The 23537-nt window shown below is 34.4% G+C and overlaps 1 protein-coding gene across 11 annotated transcripts in view; it reads right to left on the bottom strand.

The window, feature by feature from the left end:
* The window catches only part of TNS3 (tensin 3), a 481975-nt gene that overhangs the window by 244489 nt on the left and 213949 nt on the right, over positions 1–23537 (bottom strand). For 7 of the 11 annotated variants that reach the window (XM_007500437.3, XM_056804871.1, XM_007500440.2 and 4 more), the window contains one exon: positions 4418–4456. The exons of the other annotated variants lie outside the window; for them this stretch is intronic. In XM_007500437.3, the coding sequence (XP_007500499.2) occupies positions 4418–4456 (39 nt within the window). The remainder of the gene's footprint in view (positions 1–4417; positions 4457–23537) is intronic. 11 annotated transcript variants of the gene reach the window in all.

Raw genomic sequence — 23537 nt, 5'->3', positions numbered from 1 at the left:
TTGGAGTTTTAATTTAGAGTTCTCATTTAGTTGGTTAACAGTGGATTCTTTCCTTTTCTATTTTACTCTGATTCTAGGATAGAGGGAAAGTTTTCATTGACTATTTCTTCAAATATGATATTGAGGTTCTTTCTTTTACCATAGCTTTTAAATAATCTAATGCCTCTAAATTCATGTCTCCTTAGAATATGTTCTGGCTCAATTATTTTTTCAATGAGATATTTCAAATGTTTTAATTCTTTTGACTTTGTTTTATTGCTTCTTGATGTCTCATAAAATCACTAGCTTCCATTTGTCTAATACTAACTCTTAAGAATTTATTTTCTTCAGCAAGATTTTGTATCTCTTTTTCCATTTGGACAATTTCACTTTTAAGTTATTTTCTTCCGTATTTTTGTGGTTCTTTTACCAAGTTGTCAGTTTTCTTTTCATAATTTTCTTCCTTTGCTCTGTAACAATTGGAATAATATTTCTACCCAGATATATATTTTATAAAGTTTATTGGAAAGGGTAGACAATCATTCCTATAAGTAACCTGACCATGTGATCCCTAGCCTGCATGTCTCTTCCTCCTTTCCTCTCACCTGCCTGATCTGTTCCTGATCTCTTCCTTCTCTTCTCAGTTCTCCCCCTCACACCCCAAAGCCTTGACTTTTATTGATGTACAACAAGTAGAGGGACTCAAACCTGGCACAACTGTGTTATGTCAGGAATGTTTGATGGGCAGGTCAAGCTACTCAGGATGGGGAGGTAATGAACTTCCTTGACACAGCTCTCATTGATTTACCTAATTTTTCGTCTACCACTCTTTGGATTTTGAAAAAATTTTAATATATTAAAGGAATTTTTATTGAATCTGTGCCCATTTAAAATATTTTTCCTTGAGGCTTTGTTTTTAACTATTTTGACATCATCTTCTGAGTCTGTATCTTGGTTTTCCCTTTAACTATAGTAGATTTTTATGGTTATTTTGGGGGGTTTTTTGTTGTTTTTTTGTTGTTTATTCATTTTTTCCATCTTATTTCTTGATTTAGAACTGCATGTTAAAGTTGGGCTCTGTTTCTGATATGATGTGATAGGAAGGACATGTTCTCAAACTTAAGGCTTTTTCATATTACTGTTTTCAAAGAAAGTTCTCTATACTCTGTCAGTATAGATATATGTATATGTATGTATATACATAGAAACTTCTATAGAAGTGTATATATATATATCCACATATTTTATATAGACTATGTATATACATATATTCACATTCACATTTCTTGAGATATTACTATATACTATAATACAAATATATGTATGAATAAAGACACATCCTTATAGCATTTAATATTTTATAAAAACTCTATCGTCTTCCCACACTTACCTTAGTATTGCTGTTTTTGTCTCTCTCCCTCATATGTACGACCATAATCACATGTAAATAAATATATGTATGCATATATACATATATATAATAAACACAGATAAACACATACATAGACTATCTCTTTTACCCAGATCAGTTTATACCCAAATATAATTTATGTGAAGTCCCAATGTAGAAATTTCCTTCTCTCATACAGAGCTTTAACTGGTCTATGACTTTTTATCTTAGCTGGGGAACTGAGGAGTTATGTAACCTTCCTATGATCTCACAGCCAGTATGTGTCAGAGATAAGACAAAAAAACAAACAAAAAAAAAACAAAACACAAGCCTTCTTGATCATAGAGCTAGCCGCGTATACATTATGTGATACGGACACTAACTATATATATATCATATATATATATGTATATATACAAATATATATTTAATCAAATGTATAAACATTTGTACATATGTATATAAATCCATGCATATGAAATTACATATGGTAATATAAATTATAAAATATAAGTAAAAAATTAGAAAATTAAAGTGTCAGCTATTATAGATGATGGATAATTTTGTAGAAACAGATCTAGCTATGCATTCATATAATATAATTTAACAGAGAGAAGTAAAAAGGGTCTCTAGTTTAAACAAGATGGTGTGGAGACCAAGAAGTTTTCCCCTTTTGAAATTAAACCAGAGACTATTTATTAATAAATCAGCTGCCTATTTTGGCCTTCCAAGGTACAGTACATTTCACACAGTCATTATCTTCTTGTGCCATCCTGGATGAATGTTAAACTACTGAGGCATAAAAGTATGTGCTAAGATCAATAGAAAATTAGGAATTCAGACATGGCCTTGATCCCAGAATACACAGCAGGGGATGCCTATAGAGGACAAGGACATAATATGTTAAAGAGCTCTAGTTGTGCACCAGCTCACCAGCTGTGATCAGAAACCAATTTTCTCACTAACTTCTGGAAAGGGGTCAGGGAAGAAGAAGCTCAAGTAAAAGAAACTCCCAATGCTAGTAATGCTGTCAGTGTGTCAGCTGGCCTGGGGCAAACTGCTGCCCAGGGGAAAAAATAAAACAAAACAATCAAACCAATAGCAATCTAATACATTTAAAACAGAAACTCAAAGTCCCAGAAAGTTCACTGGGACATACTCATGACCTGGGTACTAACAGAGTGAATCTCTGGAATCCTCTGACACCCCACCCACCCAAGTAAATATTGAGAGGACCCTAGGCATATCCTGATCACCTAAAAAACAAAACAGCGAATGATCTGCCCAAAATAAGCCAATCCCTCTCCAGTCACAAGTATAGGTGACAAAAGAATAGCAAAATAAAAAATTTTGTTTTGATAAAATTAAAAATGACCACTCCAGAAATTCAAAAGTATATTGGGCTTTATCAGGGGCAAAGGGGCAAATTTTCATGCAAAAATGACCAACGGTTGTGAGTGTGTTATGAAAGGCAGAATGGCTTGCTTGTTAGGTCACTGAGCTCAAAGTCAAGACAACCTAGTCTGCCTCATCAACTGTGTGATTCTATGAACTCTCTATACCTGGCTGAGACTATTTCTTGATGTGTAAAAAGTAAAATAAATTCAGTCACTTCACATTTTTTTGTGAGAATCAAATGAGGTATATATTGAGCTTTCCAAAAACTAAAAATGTCAGATAAATGGCTTTAATTCACCTGTATTTAGTTCTGTTGAGACAAAAAAAAAAACTATAGGGAAGACTTGCTTTAAAGGTATTATTTAATAAACAAAAGTAGGTAGTAATATAAACAAACTTACTAAGGAAAGGAAAAATAATTGCCAATTAGCCTTTTTTAAATAAATGCCATTCAATAGCATACTTATATTTTGTTTCTCCAAAGTCCCACAAAAACTTTGGTTGCTTAACCTAAGTGTACCTCAAAGGATCTCACACTTCTAGTAGTTAAATGAAGTTAAGTAAACCCTCAGTTCTGAATCAGTTCCAACATGGAAAAAAGATTATCGAGGAAATAGGTCAGTGAGACCACTTATTCTCCTAAAACAAAACAAAACAAAACAAAGCAAAATCAAAAATCTATACCACAGCAAAGGACTCTGGTAAGAAATTTAAGAGACTGTCCCCTCTAGATTTGTGGGTTTCAACATAGAGTTTTAAAAATGTCTTTGCTTTTTTTTTTTTAACAAAGGTAGGCATCTAGAAGATAGTTCTCACATAGCTGCACATATATTTCATTTCTAAAGTAATCAATCAATAATAAGCACCTACTCTAAGTACCTACTAGGCATAAGGCATTTAGGATATAAGAGCAAAAAATATATATAAAAACTTGTTATCCTAAAAGAGTTTACATTCTATTGGGAGATGATAATAATATTAACACAGAAAAATATAAGGTATACTACATATTAATAAAAGAAGTTATTTGTTGTTCAGTCATTTTCCAGTCATGTCTAACTCTCTGTGACCCTATTAGGGGTTTTCTTGTAAAGTATTTTGCCATTTCCTTCTATAAAACTCATTTTATAGATGAAGAACTGAGGCAAACAAACTTGCACAGTTTCATACAGCTAGTAAGCATCTGAGGCCAGAGTTGAACTCAGAATCATGGATGAGTCTTCCTAACTCCAGGTGTGGCACTCTACCTACTGCATTACCTACCCCAAAGAAGCTACTACAAATTCATTAAATGTGATGTTGTTCTTCACCTATCTAATTACGATAAGAAAATTTTTGAAAAATTTTCTAGATAATTCTAGATTTTAAAAGCAAAATTAAATGTTTCCCACATTAAAGAATGAAGGTAATTAAAATACACTTAAGACATTAAAAAAGAAAGCTTATGAGCTAAACACATAATTTTATGGAGCAGAAAACAATTCAATTCAACAAATATTTCTTAAAGATGTACTATGAACAAATCATGAAGTTTTGGATACAAAGTTTAAAATGAAACAGTCTTTGCTGACAATGAGCTTACAGCCTCATTTTCAAACTGTAAGACAGTGCTGAAATTGGAAAGTTGCAATGTCAAAAGGGCCTACTTACCAGTGGGTCATTGATTGGTACGTGGCAGGGTATCACCACCTTGAATAAAAAATAATAATAATAACAAAATAAGTACCAGGAGACACTTTCCATACACCCTTGGGTAAATCCTGCCTCAATTGGAATTAATCCATTGTCTCTAAGTTATGTTCCTCATTAAACAGGAAAGAAAAAAACAATCTGAAAATAAATGAGTTCAAATAATCTGAGGAACAGCATCAATATAGTGATACTTCATCTAAGATATAGAGAAAATCTAGATTAAGGAGGAGACATAGGGGAAGAGCTGAACTTAAGTTCTGTTTTTCAGAAGTGATCCCTTGATTTGGGGGTTTAGTGCTAAAGGATTCCTTCAAGGCTGGATGAGAGAGGCTAAAGGAGATGTACAAAAAGGGATTTAAAATGCCACATTCTAGATTTACAATGATTTTTTTTAAACTGTGACAGCCATTAAGATAATATATGAAATGCACCAAATACACAGAATATTGAAGGTAAGGAACTCAAAGGAATTATGCAGTTATACCCAACACCCAAATCAGATTGCCTGATGATAATACTGCACATATCTATAGCAATCATTATCTCGTTTGATTGATAACTCCCTGAGTTTGTTTTATTATTATTCTTGTTTTATAAATGAGTAAATAGAGGCAAAGAGAGGCTATATCACTTGCCCAGGTTCACACAGTTCTCATTGTCAGAAGTAGGTCTCACACTCGGGCTTCCTGACTTCCTTTCCCATAATTTTATCTACCATAACAATCATCTTGGGTCAATCCCATGTAGGTAACCTGATGATTCAGGTAGCCAGGTGATTACTGAATACTGGGGGAAAGTGAGGGGGATGGAATGAGAAACTTATAGAGGTATAGAGATGGGAGGAAGCTTAGTGTCCTACAACCACCATCTCCAATTAACAAACAAAAATTGTACAAAGATACAGATCAGTTAAAACCTGAAAGAGGCATAGAACAAAATTCTCCAGGTTAAAGAAGGATGATAAAAAAAAAAAAACCTGTGGTCATCTCCAGACTCCTTTTATGTCAGCATCTTGGGAAAAAGAAAAAAAAATCCTATATAACCCACTCTACATTCAGTCCTGGCTAGGTTTAATAATGAGTGATGATGATGATGATGATGATGATGATGATGATGATGTGGAGGTGGTGTTGTGAGGGGAGGTAATGGGGGGAGGTATGATACATAGTTTCTTGTTATCTTCAAAACAGTTTAGAATTACTTACATCCTAATCCCAAAACTGATTTGTGGTCTCTTCTCAAAGATTCTGAATTTAAGAGCTGGGACTTTCTAAGGGAAAGGCATGGAGCAAATGGCCTGAAAAGCCTAAATCATCTTTTGAGGCTTTTCTACCTGAAAAGCTAGTTTGCATAACTCTATGTACACTACCTAAAAGAATACTGTGGCAATATGGTATAGGAGAAAGGATGGAAGACTGGGAATTAGGAAAGAGTGTTCAAATCCCAGGTCTGCTATTTACTTCCTTTTGGGACTTGATTCAGTCACTGTCCCTCCCCTAAGACTCAGTTTCTGTATCTATAATGCAGGATTTTATAATAGCTAGGATTTCGATATAAGATTGGGGTAGGGGAGCTTTGCAAATGCTGTATCATTTTATCTTTACAACAACCCTGGAACACAGTTGCTAGTAGTAATTCCCATTTTATAGCTGAGGAAATGGAAATATATGAAAACAGCTTGTCTAGGGTAACATTGCTAATAATTATCTGTGGCTACATTTGAATTCAGGTCTTCCTGGCTTGGTGGTGAGAAATCACTTTCTAAATTGTTCAGTGCTCAAGAGTACTCTTTGTACATTAGCTACAACATTCTACTGCATAATCTATATTTGTCCATAGTTCTAGTTCTCTATATAAGTAGGAAGATGCTGTGCTCTCATTCAGATACATACTCTCCCTCCCTCCCTTTCCATATATGTGTGAATAATAAGAAATGTAAAAGTCTTAATATTATTATGAAAAGATTTTTAAACTTGTGAGACCCCAAGGCATCCCCAGACCACACTCAGAGAACTGCTGATTTAGAAGCTAGCTCTTGAATCAAGTTTTGAAAGAAACAGAAACCAGGAACTCTAAAGAGGCAGAGATGAGAAAGTCATACATTCCAGCCATGGGGGGAATAGCCAGCACGAAGGGAAAGAGACAAGAGATAGTTTCCTGTGTGAAACTTGATTGGCATGACTGAATTGGAGAGGGCATAGAGGGTATCAAATATAAGAATATTGTGAAAGTAGAAAGAGTCATGTTGTGAAGAGCTATAAATGGATTGACATCTTTATAAATATTTTTGTTTAAAGAATTGGATTCCTTAGTGAAGTAATCATAAATAATTTTAACTTCACATTATCAAGTACTAAAGAACATGTATAAGTATATATACATGATTATGTGCATATATAATATGGATATGTGTACACAAACACACATTTTTCAGGCTGCCCAAAAGTGCCTTTTTCATGAATTGACTCCCCAATATTCATTTATTATTATTGCCCACCCAATATATACTATACATACTTAAAGAGTTTGCCCACTACACAGTTAGCTCTTTAGTGTTCTCTTTGGTCTTTCTTTTACCCTTAACAGCAATTCCCCAAGAATTAGCCCAGTAAGACAGATAGGAAAGTCTTCCCAGTACAAAGGACAAACTCTAAGCTTCCCAGTTGTCCTTGGGTGTAAGCAGATCAATCACTGAAACTTCTCTATGGCCAGAGATCACAAAACAATACTTATCACTTAAATTAAATCTATTTGCATAACATATGACTAGATGTCTAACCAGCAAAACAATCTAAGGTATTTACAGCCCTAGTGCATGATTAAGGAGTCAATTTCCAAGCCAGAACCAAGGAATTTACATGACATTGTGGATTGTTTTCTTAATAAAAACTGTGACAGCAACTCCTGACTGAGGGTCAGTGGTCAAAGTCACAGGCTCTCTTATTTGCTGATAAATCTTATTTCTGTGTTATAGAGCATTAGAAAGGCATTATTATTGGCACAGAGGGTAGAGTGCTAGATCTTGAGTCAGGAAGGCCTGAGTTCAAATCCTTCCTCAGACACTCAGTACCAACTGTGTGACCTTTACTCAGCCTCAATTTTCTCTTCTTTTAAATGGGGATAATAGAAAATGTGCCACAAGACTGTTGAAAATCACACAAGATAATAAATGTAATGGAAAAATGCTTTGAAAAATTTCAAGCACTAATATTTTGTAATGGCAGTCATATGATATAAGGTGATACTTAATAATGACAAGAATTGGGAAAATTGGACAGTTGCTTCAGTTCTACAGAATGACTAGGCCCTAAAACAGAAATTATAAAAAACATTTGTTTAACATTACAACAACATCTCATCCTCCATGTGTTGGAAATGAGGGTTTTTTTTTAATCTACAGACATAAAATTTTCAAATACTAATTTGTTCTTTCAATGGAGAAGTTCATCAATTGTTTAAGCCTTTTGGGACATAAATCTTTCAAACATTCAATTACACTGTTCCCTGACTTCAAAATACAGGACCTTGATGAGTCTTAAGTATTTTTGATAACGTGATCACTGTAGTAAATATTAATTACTATACTAAGCAATATTATAGTTTTATGCTTGTCTGCTTTTTTAGTTTACTTCCTCCCAGGATGACAAGACAGACCCTATATGAATCAGGCTTGTCATTTACCCTTCTATTATTATGCTGCTCCAAACTTGATATAGGTAGATAAATCAGGTAATCTAGTCATTAAATATGGCAGGATGAATAAATCAATAAGCCAGTGAATAAAACTTATGGGAAAAAGGGTATGGCTTTAAAGCAGAGGCTTCCAAGTAGTTATTTCCTAAGGTCACAGGTCACAGTTACAAAGAATTTAGAGGTACTCTAGTCTAATCCCTACTTGGAACAGAAATAACCCTATATTCTGTTTCCAGTGGTATTTCAGTGTCTGCTTGAATGCCTTAATGAAAGGTCACTGAAGACAGCATAATTCTAATCGGGAATTATTCTAATTGTCGAGAGACTAAGCCAAAACCCACCATGTTTTTAGTTCACCCTCTGGACTCAAGCAATACAAGTCCAATTTCTATTTAGGCTGATAACCCTTCAAGTAATTTAATCCTGACTCACTCTCTTCTGCTCCCAACCTAGTTCATGGTTTAGACTTGTCCTACCACCTCAGTCACATACTTCTTGACCAATTCTAGCTTGTTCATTCACTGGAATTTATTAAGCACCTACTATGTTGTCTGGCACTGAATTGAGGATGTAACAAAAGGTAAACTGTAGAGAGTAAGGGTGGAAATGTACAAAATCTTTTCTAAGATATGGTGTCAAAATTAAGAAATATTCTTGATATGTCCTAGTCAAAGCAAGAAACAGTGAAAGTATCAATTACCTTAATCTATAAGCTCATAGATATGTGTTTGTTCATTGTAAGTTAGGCATCTGAATCACTGAGATATACAGAAAATATATTAGCCTTTTTCTTGCTTTTTTTTTATAATTTTACCTTTTTATGAAACATGAGTGGTTATTTCTCCATTGCTTTCACTTGCTTTAGACTTATTTTTAATACTTATAAAGAATTTGATCATGTTAAATCCAAAGGAAAGTGATAAAACACTCAACTTTAGCCATAGGACAAATTGATGCTAAACATATCATAGGAACTCAGTAAATATTCAATAAATATTTATTAGGTATACACTCTATTGCTATACTAAATTCACAAATTTCCCTGAATTACAAAAATCAAGAAATTCCTACTTTTTTCATTTTGGTCTGGTATTTCAGATTCTCTCTGTCCCCAGTTCCCCAATATCTGTTTTCTTCATTTACCTCTTCATTTTACACTAAAATACAAACCTTAGAGTTTGTCCATCCTGCCCCAGAAAAGTTCTTCATCTTGAAAGCTCATTTCAGTCCTATAACACACCTCTAGGTTTAATCCCAGAAGCTCTTAAGAGAGCTGGCTCTTAGAACAGCCAGTTTCTTCATATCCAATCAGCCTATATTCCTTTGAATTTCTCTATCACCACCAATCTCTATTGCCAGGTTCATTTTCCTCTCATCCCTTTCCAGCTTCTTTATGTGTGTTATCTTCTGCATTAGGATGTAAGCTCTTTGAGAACAGCAATTGTCTTTATTCCTACTTATATTAGTATTCCCAGTATTTCATGGTCTGTGGCACACAGTAAGCACTTCAATCCTGCATCAGTAGAAAAGGAGCCACTGGAAAGCAGAGAGCAAAATAAATATCTAAAGTTGGCAATGATGTATCAAAGGGCCAAGTCAGTACTAAAGAGTAGATGGATTTGGCTATAAATATAAAAAAGGAGTCATTACAAGCAACTATTAAGAGCCTCTGAATCCCAATCCCAATGCAGATACCCAGAACTTTCTACGTTCCAAACTATGGTGACACTTAATGTTAGAATTCCTTTGAAATTGCCCTTTTGGAAGCATTGAAAGTCAATTATTGCTTCTAACATTCTGTTGCCAAGGAGGAAGCATAAACAAACAAGGTATTTCTCTAAGACACCTGGCTACAGGGTACCCAGACCTTGCAAGTGTCTACAGTTTTGTTTCAATGCCAGCAATTCAATAGAGCAAGAATAATAAAGTTGGGGGTTTTCCATTCAGTAATAGGTATGTGATAAGGAGAAACAACACAGAAAAGTAAGTGTTTGGAGATTTACAATATAGGATATATATATATATATATATATATACACACACACACACACACACACACACACACACACACACACACACACACAAACTTATTCAAGTATCAAAAGAGAAGTTTCATTTATCCTAAGGTGGTTTATCCAGTTTAAACATGATTCTCCTTCAGATGTTTACCATATCATCATTTCACTGATAAAAAGCTTCTAGAACTGTGGTTAGACAAAGGACATCTCAGCCAATTAAATAGCCTTGTTTTCTAGCTTTCTAAAGGAGGCTTCAGAGAATCTAAGAACTGACTAAATATGAAAGAAGAGAACAATTCTGAAAGGTGGACATTCAGAAAGGTTAAAATTCTATCCCAAGAAAATGCAGATAGCTGGGAAAAGGTACCTCTGTTTTGGAGACTAGCTACTCATAAAGTATGGCTAGAAGAGAAGAGTAACATAAAACAGCTGAGACAATGAATTGGAGCCATACTGTCAAGTGTTCTACCTGGGAGGTTAAGGAATTATTATTTTATCTGAGCAGCAAAAGGAAGCTTCTGAGCATTTTAAAGTCAGGTGAATGGCCTAGTCAGCCATGGAAAAAGTATGAAAGGGCTAAATTTATTAAGGCAGACAATAGAGTTGTTGGGAAATAATTGCCATACTCTAGGTGAGAAGTGTTGAAGACCTGAACTAAAGTCCTAGTCCTGATAAATTTGAGAAGGGCACCTATATATTCTGGAGCTACAATCACTAGGATTTGGTCACAGTATAGGGAATTGAAAGAGAGAAGTGAAATCACATATAGTTAGGGTTAGAAATATATTTAGGGTTAGGGTTAGGGTTAGAAACAAATTTAGGGTTGGATTAGGGTTAGAAATCAGCACATATTTAGGGTTAGAAATTGGCACATGACTAAAAGTGCTGTTCAGAGTTGAGAACTGCAATGTCAACAAGGATAATTATGATTCTTAAAAGAAATACTTATGAGGCATACATCCCATTTACTCTTCAATACTCTGACATTTAAAGGATTTTGCTTGAACAAAATCAGCTGGATGAATCATAGTTTAATCATTTTAAAGCTTCTTGAAAGTATGTATTTCCAATTACTTGCAACAAAGATAATTAACATATTAAACAGTTTTATGATTTCTGCTTTAAATTTAAAAATCAGGTGAGTGGAATCTTTTCAAGATCTCACCACATTAGGGTATCCTCCAAAGGGAGAAAAGGGGATTCCTAATTTAAAGTTAAGTTTTCATTTTGGTATAAACCACAACTGACTTATGCCTGTAGTTCAATAACCCTTGAAATAAATAAGAGTCTCATTTTGCTCATATGTAGTAGGCATAAAGAAGAAAAGGAGCACAGCACCACATAGGGACAGAATATTGTTTTGGGGATTGCTCCTAAAGTACCCAATAAAAGTCTGCAATGATAGAATTGAAAAGCTACTTTCTCCAAGGCAACTCATAAACCTGACTTCTTAGATAGCTTTAATTGAGATGGCTGTGGCACAAATAAACTTAGCTTACTGAATATTAAAATAAACCAAATTGGTAACCCCAGTTCTTCAGCTAGGGTCTTACTGCATAAATCTGTGTTCCATGGGCATACCCAGGGAAGAAAAAGTGCTTCACTCCCTATTTTATCAAACTATTACTTTACAGAAGAAAAGAGAACTGACAAGAAAATGTCCTTAGAGAATGGGAAGGGGTCAAAAGAGTAAAAGAGCATGACTCTCACCTAATAAACTGGTTCAAGGCAGAATTAAGCAGTTAAAAAGAAGCTTGTTTTGTCATTGTTGTTGCATAGTAGACACATTACTTATATCTTCTGCATGACCTTGAAATGAAAAATTATTTAATTTCTCAAGTCTTCAGTTTCCTCATTTGTATCATATGACCTCCATCTATGTCTTCAGAAAACATGGTGGCAAATGTCACCTGGTATTTTAAAATCACTAAATCTATAGAAGCATTTGTTTGTTCATTTTCTTACACTGCATCCTTGTTTTAAGTCCAGTTCCAGCAGAACAGGCTAGTATCATTCACTGGTTGCAAGAAAACATTTGGGGGTAAAAAGTCATGTCTTATTGCCTTGGGTCTTTGAATGGGAGACATTCTATGGAAGACATTCAGTGGGAAGAGAAGTGGGAAACAGCATTTGAATGTTGGGTGTCCTCTGCATAGTGTAACTTTGCTGTGTAACACTTAAACCCCAGGGCATCTATTTGCAACAGTTCCATATTCTGTGATCTATGTGGTTATTTCTTTTTCCTCAGATTCTTTCCTCTGTGTTTCCCCCTCTCTAGATCATCCATCTAATGTCATAATATGAACAAGAATTCCTCATCTACTTGTTTCTGTCTTTCTGTCTGTTAGGCCAAATTCTTTTAAATCATTATAGATCTTATCCAGGAAGTTCAAAAATATTCTGGAGCTACATATTAGAAGCAAAATCATCCACAGGAGCATCTGGAAAACCTCACCATCTATATAGAGAATCTCTCCTTAATTTGTCCTCTGTATAGGGTTTCTTCCATGGTGGTTGCAAACACATATGGAAAATATGTATCTTTCTAATTTAAAGATATTACCAATCAAGGGATAAATGAGGTTGTCTCTATCATCATTTTCAATGAAATCTGAAAAATTTTGATGTATACACAGGAAAATATGCTGTTAATTAAAAAAGTCTTTAAGGTAGTGTTTTACTCTGCCCCTAACAAAACCCTTTTTTAAATATTTTTAAAAATCAATCAGCATTACAACATCTTCTATTCACTGAATCTCCAAGTCAGCTGTGTGATGGTAAGGATATATTCTACTCTAGAAGATTACTTGTAAAATCTTGGTTGTTCTCTTTTAATACACATAATCAAGGATGTCCCTAATATTTTATTGTTGAGTCATTTTTTCAATTGTGTCTGACTCTTCATAACTCCACTTGGAGTTTTCTTGGAGTAGTTTGCCATTTCCTTCTCCAACTTATTTTACAGATAAGAAAATTGAAGCAAAAGGGTTAAGAACCTGGCCCAGGGTCACACAGTAAGTATCTGAGGCCAAATTTAAATTTATGAAAAGAAGTTTTCCTCCAGTCAGGCCTGGCACTCTAATTGTACCACCTACCTGCCCCTAATATACATACAGATTACTTTCTCCTAAAACTGTTAGATAGATGGGAAAGTAGGCTACATATATATATATACATATATATATATATATATATATATATATATATAATTCTTTTTCACACAATTAAAGACCACATTGCTAGGCTAGATAAAATCTTAAGAAGTCATCTAGTCTAACCTTGATTTAGATTTAAGGAAACTGAAATTAAGGGAGATTATATGACTTCCTGCAGATCACCTAGGCAGCAAGCATCAGTGATGCAGCTTTTGACTCTAGAGACATTGTTCTTTCCACTGTAATAATCTCTGTCATCTTTTGTCCAAAAAGGATTAAGTACAAACTGTTGTTTGTTTTTTCCCATGCCTTTGGTATCGTCCCTTCATTTAATTGCCCTGTGAAACAATCCCTCAACGTCTTCACAATTATGTCTCATAAAGCACCAATGCAATTGATCTAGATGCTTTTCCTGTGTTTGTTCCCTACAGTTCTGTGTCTACCTCTTCTGTAGCATGTCTCAGACTGTAATTTCAAAGCCTAATTGTGATGACACCAACATCTTAGAGTTAAAAAAGAATTTGCTATTAAACTTTTTATAGACCTTTTCCAATTTTGCTCTCTTTCCAGTTTTATTTATTTCTCCTTCCAGTTTTATTTTAAAATAATCCTCAAAATGACACTGCATAGTTCTATCTTTTCCAACTAGTTGATAAAATTATGTTGCAAAGACACAAGTTCAACCATATTACATCCAGATTAAAAAAAAACTTTCAGTGGAGGCAGTTAGGTTGCTCAGTGGATAGCACAACAGGCCTGAAGCCCTAGGTTCAAAACCGAGCTTAGATACTTCCTAACTAGGTAACCTTGGGTAAGTCACTTAAGCCTAGCCCTTGCTACTCTTCTCTCCTAGAATTAATACTAAGACCAAAGTAAGGACTTTAAAAAAAAAACTTTAAGAGTTAACATCCACCTTCAGCCTAACTTAAGAATAACTACACAATTTGTTTCTCGGCAACACATTCTGATTTTTTTCATATTATTCCTCTTTCTATATTTTATATTCCATACCAATCAGCCTATCATGACCAATGGCACAGATCATGAGACATTAAAGGAGCACACAACTAGAATCTCAAGATCTGACTCGCTGTGTTACTAATCAATCAGTTGACAACTATTTCTAAAGTGCCCATAATAAGCATTTCTTAATGTGCCAGTTACTGTGCTAAGTAGGAAAAATACAAAAAAAAAGGAGAAAGATATTCCTTGATCTCAAGGCATTCACAATCTAATGGCACTGAAGCTAATGAAATAATTTGATAATCTGCTTAATTTGTAGGAAATTGTTCAATTTCTTTTTGAATATAGGTTGAATCAGCTATTTAACATAGTGGATAGAATATTGGACTGGACCCAGATTCAGAAAGAATTGAGTTCAAATATAGCTTTCAGGCACTTACTAACTATGTGACCATGAGCAATAGACTTAATTCTATCAATCTTAGTCTCTTCATTTGAAAAATAGGAATAATAATACCTGTCTCACAAGGTTGTTGTGGGGAATAAGTGAGTTAACATGTGTAAAGCAACTTGCAAACTTATTTAAATCCTACATGTTATCATCATCCCTATCATAATTATTGAAGAGCATGAAAATTCAACATATCACCCAAATGTTTTATCTGTATAACTGAGGTGTTTCTGGCAACTGACATACAGAATTACACAGTGAGGAAACTTAACCTTCCCATATATCCTTTTTATTTTTCCCCATGGCAACATGTTTCTTGTTGTCTCCTTCCTCTCTTCCCTCCCCCCTCTCAGAGTTGAAGAGCAATTTCACTGGATTATACATATATATCCTATTCTTATCATTCCTTTGCTAGCAAGCATTAAGGTAAGTTGTAATCAGTTCCTAGAATAAGAGAGCACTGAAGTCCATATAGTCATAATTTCTGATTTTGTAGATGAGGAAAATAAAGGCCAGAGATTTAATTAACTTGACAGCTAATGACAGTGTTAGGGAGAGGAAATTATGTCTCAAAATAACTATAAAGATAACACCATCAATAAAACTTTCCAAAAAAAAAAAAGAGAGAGAGAATGAACTGAAGAGAAGGAATGGAGACATGGAAAAGGATTAAAAAGCTATTTTCTAATAGCAAAGGTTTGAATGAGTACTCTGGGCACAAGTACATTAACATATGCCTTCACTATAATAGAGACAGAATTTGACAAGGTAGTGTAAGAGCTAAAAAACCATGTCAACTGATTTGTCATGGGGGCAGAATACCCCATTTGAAATCAGGAGACCTGGATTTAAATTCCAACCTCCCCAGTCCTCATCCCAGCTGTTGCTATAGGGCCTTAGATAAGACATTTCATATCACTGAGCCTCTGTTTTCTCATCTATAAAATGAGAGGTGTTAGACTGATTCAGTCAATCAATAAACTTGTAATACTAAATTACTTTTGCATTTAATCTAAATCTATGATCCAATGATCCTTAGATCTAATGATGCTGATTTCTATCTGGTACTATTTCATCTCTAGCTGTTAACATTCTATCATTCTTTTTCCAAAGCAAGTATGACATTTGATGCCATTATTTGACTAATATTAATAATAGCTGCTACTTAAAGTGGTTTTCATGGTACCTTGCAGTTTAATAAGAGCTTTCACCTTCATCATATAAATAAGTTCTTACAATGATCTTGTTAGACTGAATAGAGATTACAGTCTCCACCTTACTGACTTGCTCCAAGTTTCATCTAAAACCCCACCTTCTGTAAGAAACTGTTTCAGGTGCCCCTAAATACTAATACCTGAGATTTAGTATTTAACTCTGAGATTACCTCCAATTTATCCTTTATGTGTACCATTTTTAATAACTGTTTACATGCTGTTTTCCCCATTAGATAGTCAGTTCCATGAGAGAAGGGACTTTTTCACTAATTAATCAAGGCTAGAGATATATTTAACAAGGAGTAGACACTTTTATGGGATTCAAATATTATGACATCCAACCTAGAAAATTTTAAATCAAGGCTTTCAAATCATAGTAGAAAATAACCTTTCTATACTGAAATTGGTTTAATGATGACAATAACTTCGATGAGAAGCAATGGATGCAGAGTAAGGAAGAGTTGAACAATGTTTACCACAAATATCACTTTTGAGACCAAGGGCAAGTCATTTCCTTAGTTACAGTTGCTGGTGTATACAAGTAGAAAGGGCTCTTTAAGGTCAATGAAAGCACTATTATGAGCCACCATCCCCCAACTCCAGAAAAACCTACAGTATAATTAAACAGCCAACCAAAGCCATTTACTATTAATGATTATACAGGCACCAAATGTTGACATAGTTAGATACTCCACCCACAGTTTAACTATAAGAACAATTTCCTTTATAACAATTCCCTTTATATTCTCTGTTAGCTTAAGCAAGTCAAAAAATAACATTACTTCAATTTGTTCATCTTTAAAAGATGTAAAAATATGTCCTAAGATGTCTGTGGCACAGACTCTGAGACATTCTAATATAAAGAAAAAGTAAGTGATACAGTTAATAACAGTGGTAGACTTAGACTCAAGAAACTCAAGTTCAAAGTCAGTCTCTAACATTTCCAGACTGCCTCAGTTTCTGCCTCTATGGAATGGGGATAATAGCACCTTCTTCCCAGGATTGTTGTGTGGATCAAAGGAGATGTTTATAAAGCATTTTGCACCTTAAGACACTATATAAATGCTAAATATTATTATTAATTGTAAAATCTAAAATGTATAGTGAATAGAATACCTCTTCCAAAATTATTGTCTTGGAAATCTAAATTCTATTTCTAAATTTTAGCAAGTATCTGATCTCATTTGTCTCTCAAATTCAAAATGTAAATATGACATAGCCTAGATCTTAGACACATTACTTCTCTCTCCTTGGACAAGGGGGCTGACTATCACACTTTCTTTTTTTAAAAAGTCTCTGATTTGAGGTTTTGAAGTCAATAATGCACACTTTGCAGATGAACAAACAGAAGAAATAAACAAGACCTTCCCTTAAGTTCTGCAGACAAGTACGATTTGGATCATAATTCAGCAAAGGTATAGATGGTAGTTCCTGGCTCCTCAGTGAAACCAGAAAGGAGAAATCAAAAGATAATGAAAAGAATACAGAATATGAAAAATTTTAAAGGGGAAGAATTTGGAAATTATACATACAAAAGTAATTCATCCCCTTCTCCCCCACCTCCACCCCCACAAAAAGAGGATGAATACATTTCAAATTTATTAGTAAACTTTAAATCATTGTGTTCAAATGCTTTTCCAACATAAGGCAAGCTGGTGACCATGTGAGACACATCCTTAGTATCAAATACTTTTTCTTAAAACAATGCAGCCTTTATCCCCACAAAAGCCAAGATAAAGTTTTTATATCTTAGACTATGAGGATAGACTGCAGTTTCTATTCAGTCAGGTGGCTCATTCTTCAAACAGTTAATTACAACGACATTAAATCTAGCAGAAAGCAAAACATTTTGCAGATAATGTCAGCTAATATTACCTCTTAAGCATTCTCCTTCTGGAAACACTGAAAATGATCCAAAGGTCACTGTCACTGGTTAAGTTTTACATTAGATTCTCCTAGATCAAACTCCTGCTTTCAACTGAACTTTGTTAATGATAATCTAGAGAAACTGTAAACACATAGAGTATTCCAGGAATATGTGTATTTAGGCCCCATTTGAAGGCTGTTTCCAGCTGTAACAGTTTGTGAATTTATGAATTATTTGCTGGCAAAATTACTGTAATTTTCCATGGTATAATCAACTTTCAATACCTGTGATAATGGTTCAGGACAGCAAAATTAAACCAAACCCATTGCTAACTATAATAGCTTGTAATATCTAATATTTATACTTTGTTTTACAGGTTACAAATTGCTATGTAAAGATTTTTTCATTTGATTCTAACAAAGACCAGTACCCAGTAAAGTGTTGTTACAATCTCATTTTACTGGTGGGGAAACTGAGTCAGAGAACTAATTTAACTCACAGAGTCACAGGGACTGATTCAAATGCATCTCTTCCTGATTCCAAGACACCATTCTCTCTCCACTGTTGAAGTCTATATAACTTTATTTTACTTCACAGCAGCAATTTTAAAAACATTTTATTAGAACTACCATTAAGGAACTAAAACAAAAGGTTTTAGAAACTGTCTCCATACCAGGTCAGCATCTGACAAAGCTACTACCATGCATAAGAAAAACAAACCTGCAAATAATCCACAAACTAAATTGCCACAGATCAAAGAACGTTAGCAATAGATGACATGGTTTAGAGATCATCCAGTTCACTTTGTTAATTTTAGAGATGAGGAAACTTTAGCCCAGAAAAGCAATTTGCTTGTCTTATCCATGGTTAAACTGCAAGTAAAGGACAGGACTAGGACTCTGTCTCAGTTCTTCTAATACAGAGTCCTGTCATTGTGCCTCATCACTTCCTGAAATGTTCTGATTTGGAAAGCCATACAGCATCAAGGCCAGTCATAGATGGCTTTTAACCCAACAGAGACATATTCAAAAGAGTCAAAATATGTCAATTCCCTTAGGTAGGAGCAATATTATTTTAACTAATGGAATTTTTAAAGGACTTGTGTTAGAAATTCATATAATTGGAACTATAAACTATGAAATATGCATCTTAGAATAGGAATGTCAAAATCATAATCCACATATATATGCTGAGGTTTTTATATTGTATAAAGAAGCATATGTATAGTTGTCTAATATATAGTGATGTCATCTACTAAGTAATATAATGAAAATGTAAATATAAACATCACCAGGTATATCATATATTTTGTTGTTCAGCTGTGGACTGAACTGGACCTGACAGTAATAAAGCTCTGAGTTCAGATCCTGGCTTGGGTTCTTATTAGCTATGTGACTCTGGGCAAGTCACTTATCTCTTAATCTCAAGTTCTTCATCTATAAAATGAAGAAAATTGACTCAATGACCTCCAAGGTATATCCTAGTTCTAATTCTATGGTCCCAAATCCAAACAACCTTAATATTGTAAATGAAGAATATAAGGGCTATAGGTACTAATTGATTGGCCCAAGGTTATAGAAAGCAGATTCTATGTTGATTGATTATTTTAAAAAATCTGTCTGACTATAAAACCATTATTATAACCACAACCCACAATTACTCATGATACACCATTACTCATTGCCCTCAATTAATATTAGTTTCATACTGGACACCCAAAAGATGGCATAGGACAACGTAGTAAAGAGATTTTTAAAATATAAATTAGACAAGGTTTCTCCATTGAAGCATTCAGTTGTAATCAGACATAGAAAGTCAATTCTGTGTAACCATGAAGTCAACTGGATGTCAAGTGATGAGAAAGTCATTTTACTCTCAATTTCCTATCTATACTTACATTATATACTTCAGAAAGTTCAAAGTGCTTTGTAAAGTCTAGAGACCTATGTAAATATGAATTTTTGTTGTTATTTTTGGATCAAGGTTAAATGGTGGCACAGTTAACTGAAAGGGCTTCATGGTCCAGTTTGGAACCTAGTTGTCATTACAGAAGTGGCATATTTTCAAAATATGATCTAACGATTCATGCAGTGACTCATAAAAAGTCTAGATCAGTGGTGTGATGTCTGTGCCATGTCTGGACAGCAATCTCCTTTCTGGATAACACCTGTTCTCACTTTTCTGATTCAGTTTTCATTATTTTTGATAATTTACGATATTTATTAATCTGAAAATTTCTCAGGATATGAAGATAACTCTTAAGTTTGCACTGGTGAGGACAGTCTGAGCATTTGTTGTCCAGGCACTATAGTCATGACCAACTCTTTGTGATCCCACTTGGGATTTTCTTGGCAGAAATACTACAATGACTTGCCATTTCCTTTTCCAGATCATTTTACAGATAAGGAAACTGAAGCAAAAAGGATTAAGTGATTTGATCAGGGTGGTACAGCTAGTAAGTATCTGAGGCCACATTTGAACTCAGATCTCCCTGACTTCAAGCTTACCACTCTAGCCACTCTACCACTAGCTGTCTATTATAGGGATAGGAACAGTATTTTAAGGCATAGAAAGTAGAGGATCATAAAGTTATTTAGAGTTGGAGAGAACCTTAGATGAGAGATAGAAGTCTAGGAAAAATGTATTAGACTTATTTTGCCAAGTGATAAGATGTAAGACAAAGAACAAAGTGATGATGAAAGTCTACAAAGGTGGGCAAGAGCCTGAATTTAGAAGGCATAAAACATTAGGTGAAAGAGTTTGTATTTTATAACAGCAACAAGAGGCAGTCCCTAAAGGCTTTTAGGTAAGAATTTGGTCAGAATGGTGTCTAGAAAATGTTAATTTATAAACTAGAGGAAAGATGGATTGGAGTGAGCAAAGCAGTTACTATAGTTGTGTACTTGGTCCCCTTCCTTCCAGGCTTTGCTCTTTAAACCCTTTCTCAAACCTTACTTCAGTTTTAGAACTGATACTAAGTCTGAACTCCTGCACTGACTATATCATAGGAAAGAAGGTCACAGGCACTGGGGAAGTAGAATAATCAAGACTTAGTAACTGGTTAGAATAAAGTGTGTATTAATGAGAGTTGGGAATCTGGGATGACACTGGGGCTAAGACTAGAAGGATGACGGCATCCTTCATGGATACAGATAAATCTGAAGAAGCAAAAAGATTAGGGGGAAAGTTAATGAGCTCCATTTGATTTGCTGTTTGAAATAACAAAGGACTCCATAACAGAACTATCTAACAGGAACTGGTGACTAAGTGGGAGAAATATCTAGGAATAAAAAATTAGGGTTTCAGGGAGCCATCTGTATATCGATGATCAAGCTCATGGGAACTATTGAGGTTTTAGAGAGATCATATTTTAGAAAGAAGAAAAACTGTGTTTTTTTTTCTTTTTTAACCATGTTCAGCAGCTAATTCATACCTCTTTTCATTACATTTAATATTTGGAAATGACACCACACATGAGATTCCAAAGTACATATGGGCTTCTTTTGTGTGAACTACAATTTAAGGAACAGCAATCCCAGAGTATAAAAACATAATTTAGTTGGAAGTCATGGCTACTCTTTAGGAGCCTATAACAGTTTTCAGAATGTCATCTTTAAAAAAAAATGTAGTATCCTCTTATTGTCATAAACTATATTGGTCTTTATATAAATACAAAAATATTTGGCAAAAATGATTGTCCATAAACCTTCACATCTTCATGTAAATCTTTTCGTTTCAATAACTAATTAGGCACATTGAAATAGAACAGATATATAAATCTCAGAGTTTTTTTTTTCTTAGTTCAAGCTACATGTTTTTATCATTCATTTTTCATTTCTTACTCCATTTACATTTTGTTCCTTTTATTTTTTTCTAAACTATTTCTTGTCACTCTCTCTGGATTAGGTTCAGCAAGTGGACACTGAACATGATCTCTCCCAATTCCATGCAATAAAAAACAAAAAAACAAAAAACAAAAAAAGATGTTTTTCCTGCCTACTGTAACTTAACTATTTTATTTAGATCTGTTAGAAAGGGGGGGGGGGAAGGTAAGTTTAAAAAAGGAATAGGATTCATGAAGATAAAACAAGTAGAATAAATAGAAGGCCACAAAAAATGGAATATTTTGTTAATGATATAAAAGAAGGCTTCAGGAGAGTATAAGGCTCATTCTCAGTTATGTAATATATGGGATAGTGCCTACATTAAAACTGGAGCTTGTAAGGACACCGAGGTGGCTCAGTGAATAGAAAGTCAGGCTGACAGATACTAAGTCCTATGTTAAAATATCATCTCAGTCACTTCCTAGCTGTGTAACCCTGGGCAAGACAATTAAGCCAAATTGCCTGGACTTTACTTATCTTCTGCCTTAGAACAGATACTTATTATTCTTTTTAAAAATAATTTATGTATTTATTTAGAATATTTCAATGATTACATGATTCTTGATTTTTCCCAATCCTCTTCCTTCCCCCCTCCATAAGCTGACCAGCAATTCCATTGGGTTATATATGTATCCTTGTTCAAAACCTATTTCCATATTATTAATATTTGCAGTAGAGAGATCCTTTAACATCAAAACCCCAATCACATCCCCACTGAACCACGTGATCGATCATATGTTTTTCTTCAGCATTTCTACTCCCACAGTTCTTTCTCCGGATGTGGATAGTGTTCTTTCTCATAAATTCCTCAGAATTGTCCTGGGTCATTGCATTGCTGCTAGTAGAGAAGTCCATTACATTTGATTGTGCTTCAGTGTATTAATCTCTGTTCTCCTGGTTCTGCTCCTTTTGCTCTGCATCAATCCCTGGAAGTCATTCCAGTTCACATAGAAATCCTCAAGTTCGTTATCTTATAGCAGAATAGTATTCCTTTGCCACCAGATACCACAATTTGTTCAGCCATTCCCCAATTGAGGGACACCCCCTCATCTTCCTATTTTTTTACCACCACAAAGAGCATGGCTATAAATATCTTTGTACATGTCTTTTTCCTTATTATCTCTTTGGGGTACAAACCCAGCAGTGGTATGGCTGGATCAAAGGACAGGCAGTCTGTTAAAACCCTTTAGGTAAAATTCCAAATTGCCCTCCATAATGGCTGGACCAATTCACAACTCCACCAACAGTGTATTAGTGTCCCAATTTTGCCACATCCCCTCCAATATTCATCACTTTTCTTTGCTGCCATATTAGTCAATCTGCTATGTGTAAGGTGGTACCTCAGAGTTGTTTTTATTTGCATTTTTCTAATCAGGAGGGATTTAGAACACTTTTTTCATGGGCTGGATTGAGAGTTTTGATTTCTTCATCTGGGAACTGCCTCTTCATCTCCCTTGACCATTTGTTGATTGGGAAATGGCTTGATTTTTTGTAAATTTGACTTAGTTCCTTATATAGTTGGGAAATTAAACCTTTGTCAGAGAGTTTTGTTATAAAGGATTTTTTTACCAGTTTGTGGCTTTCCTTCTAATTTTGGTTACATTGGTTTTGGTTGTACAAAAACTTTTTAATTTGATATAATCAAAATCATTCATTTTACATTTTGTGATGTTTTCTATCTCTTGTTTGGTCTTAAATCCCTTCCTTTCCCACAGATCAGACAGGTATACCACTTTATGTTCACCTAATTTATTCATGATTTCATTCCCTATATTTAAGTCATTTAACCATTTTGAATTTATTCCTTATTATTAATTCTAAGTTGGAAGTTAA

This window comes from Monodelphis domestica, chromosome 7, assembly GCF_027887165.1.
Source record: "Monodelphis domestica isolate mMonDom1 chromosome 7, mMonDom1.pri, whole genome shotgun sequence".
Classification (NCBI taxonomy): Eukaryota; Metazoa; Chordata; class Mammalia; order Didelphimorphia; family Didelphidae; genus Monodelphis; species Monodelphis domestica.
This window is presented reverse-complemented; position numbering and strand designations above follow the sequence as displayed.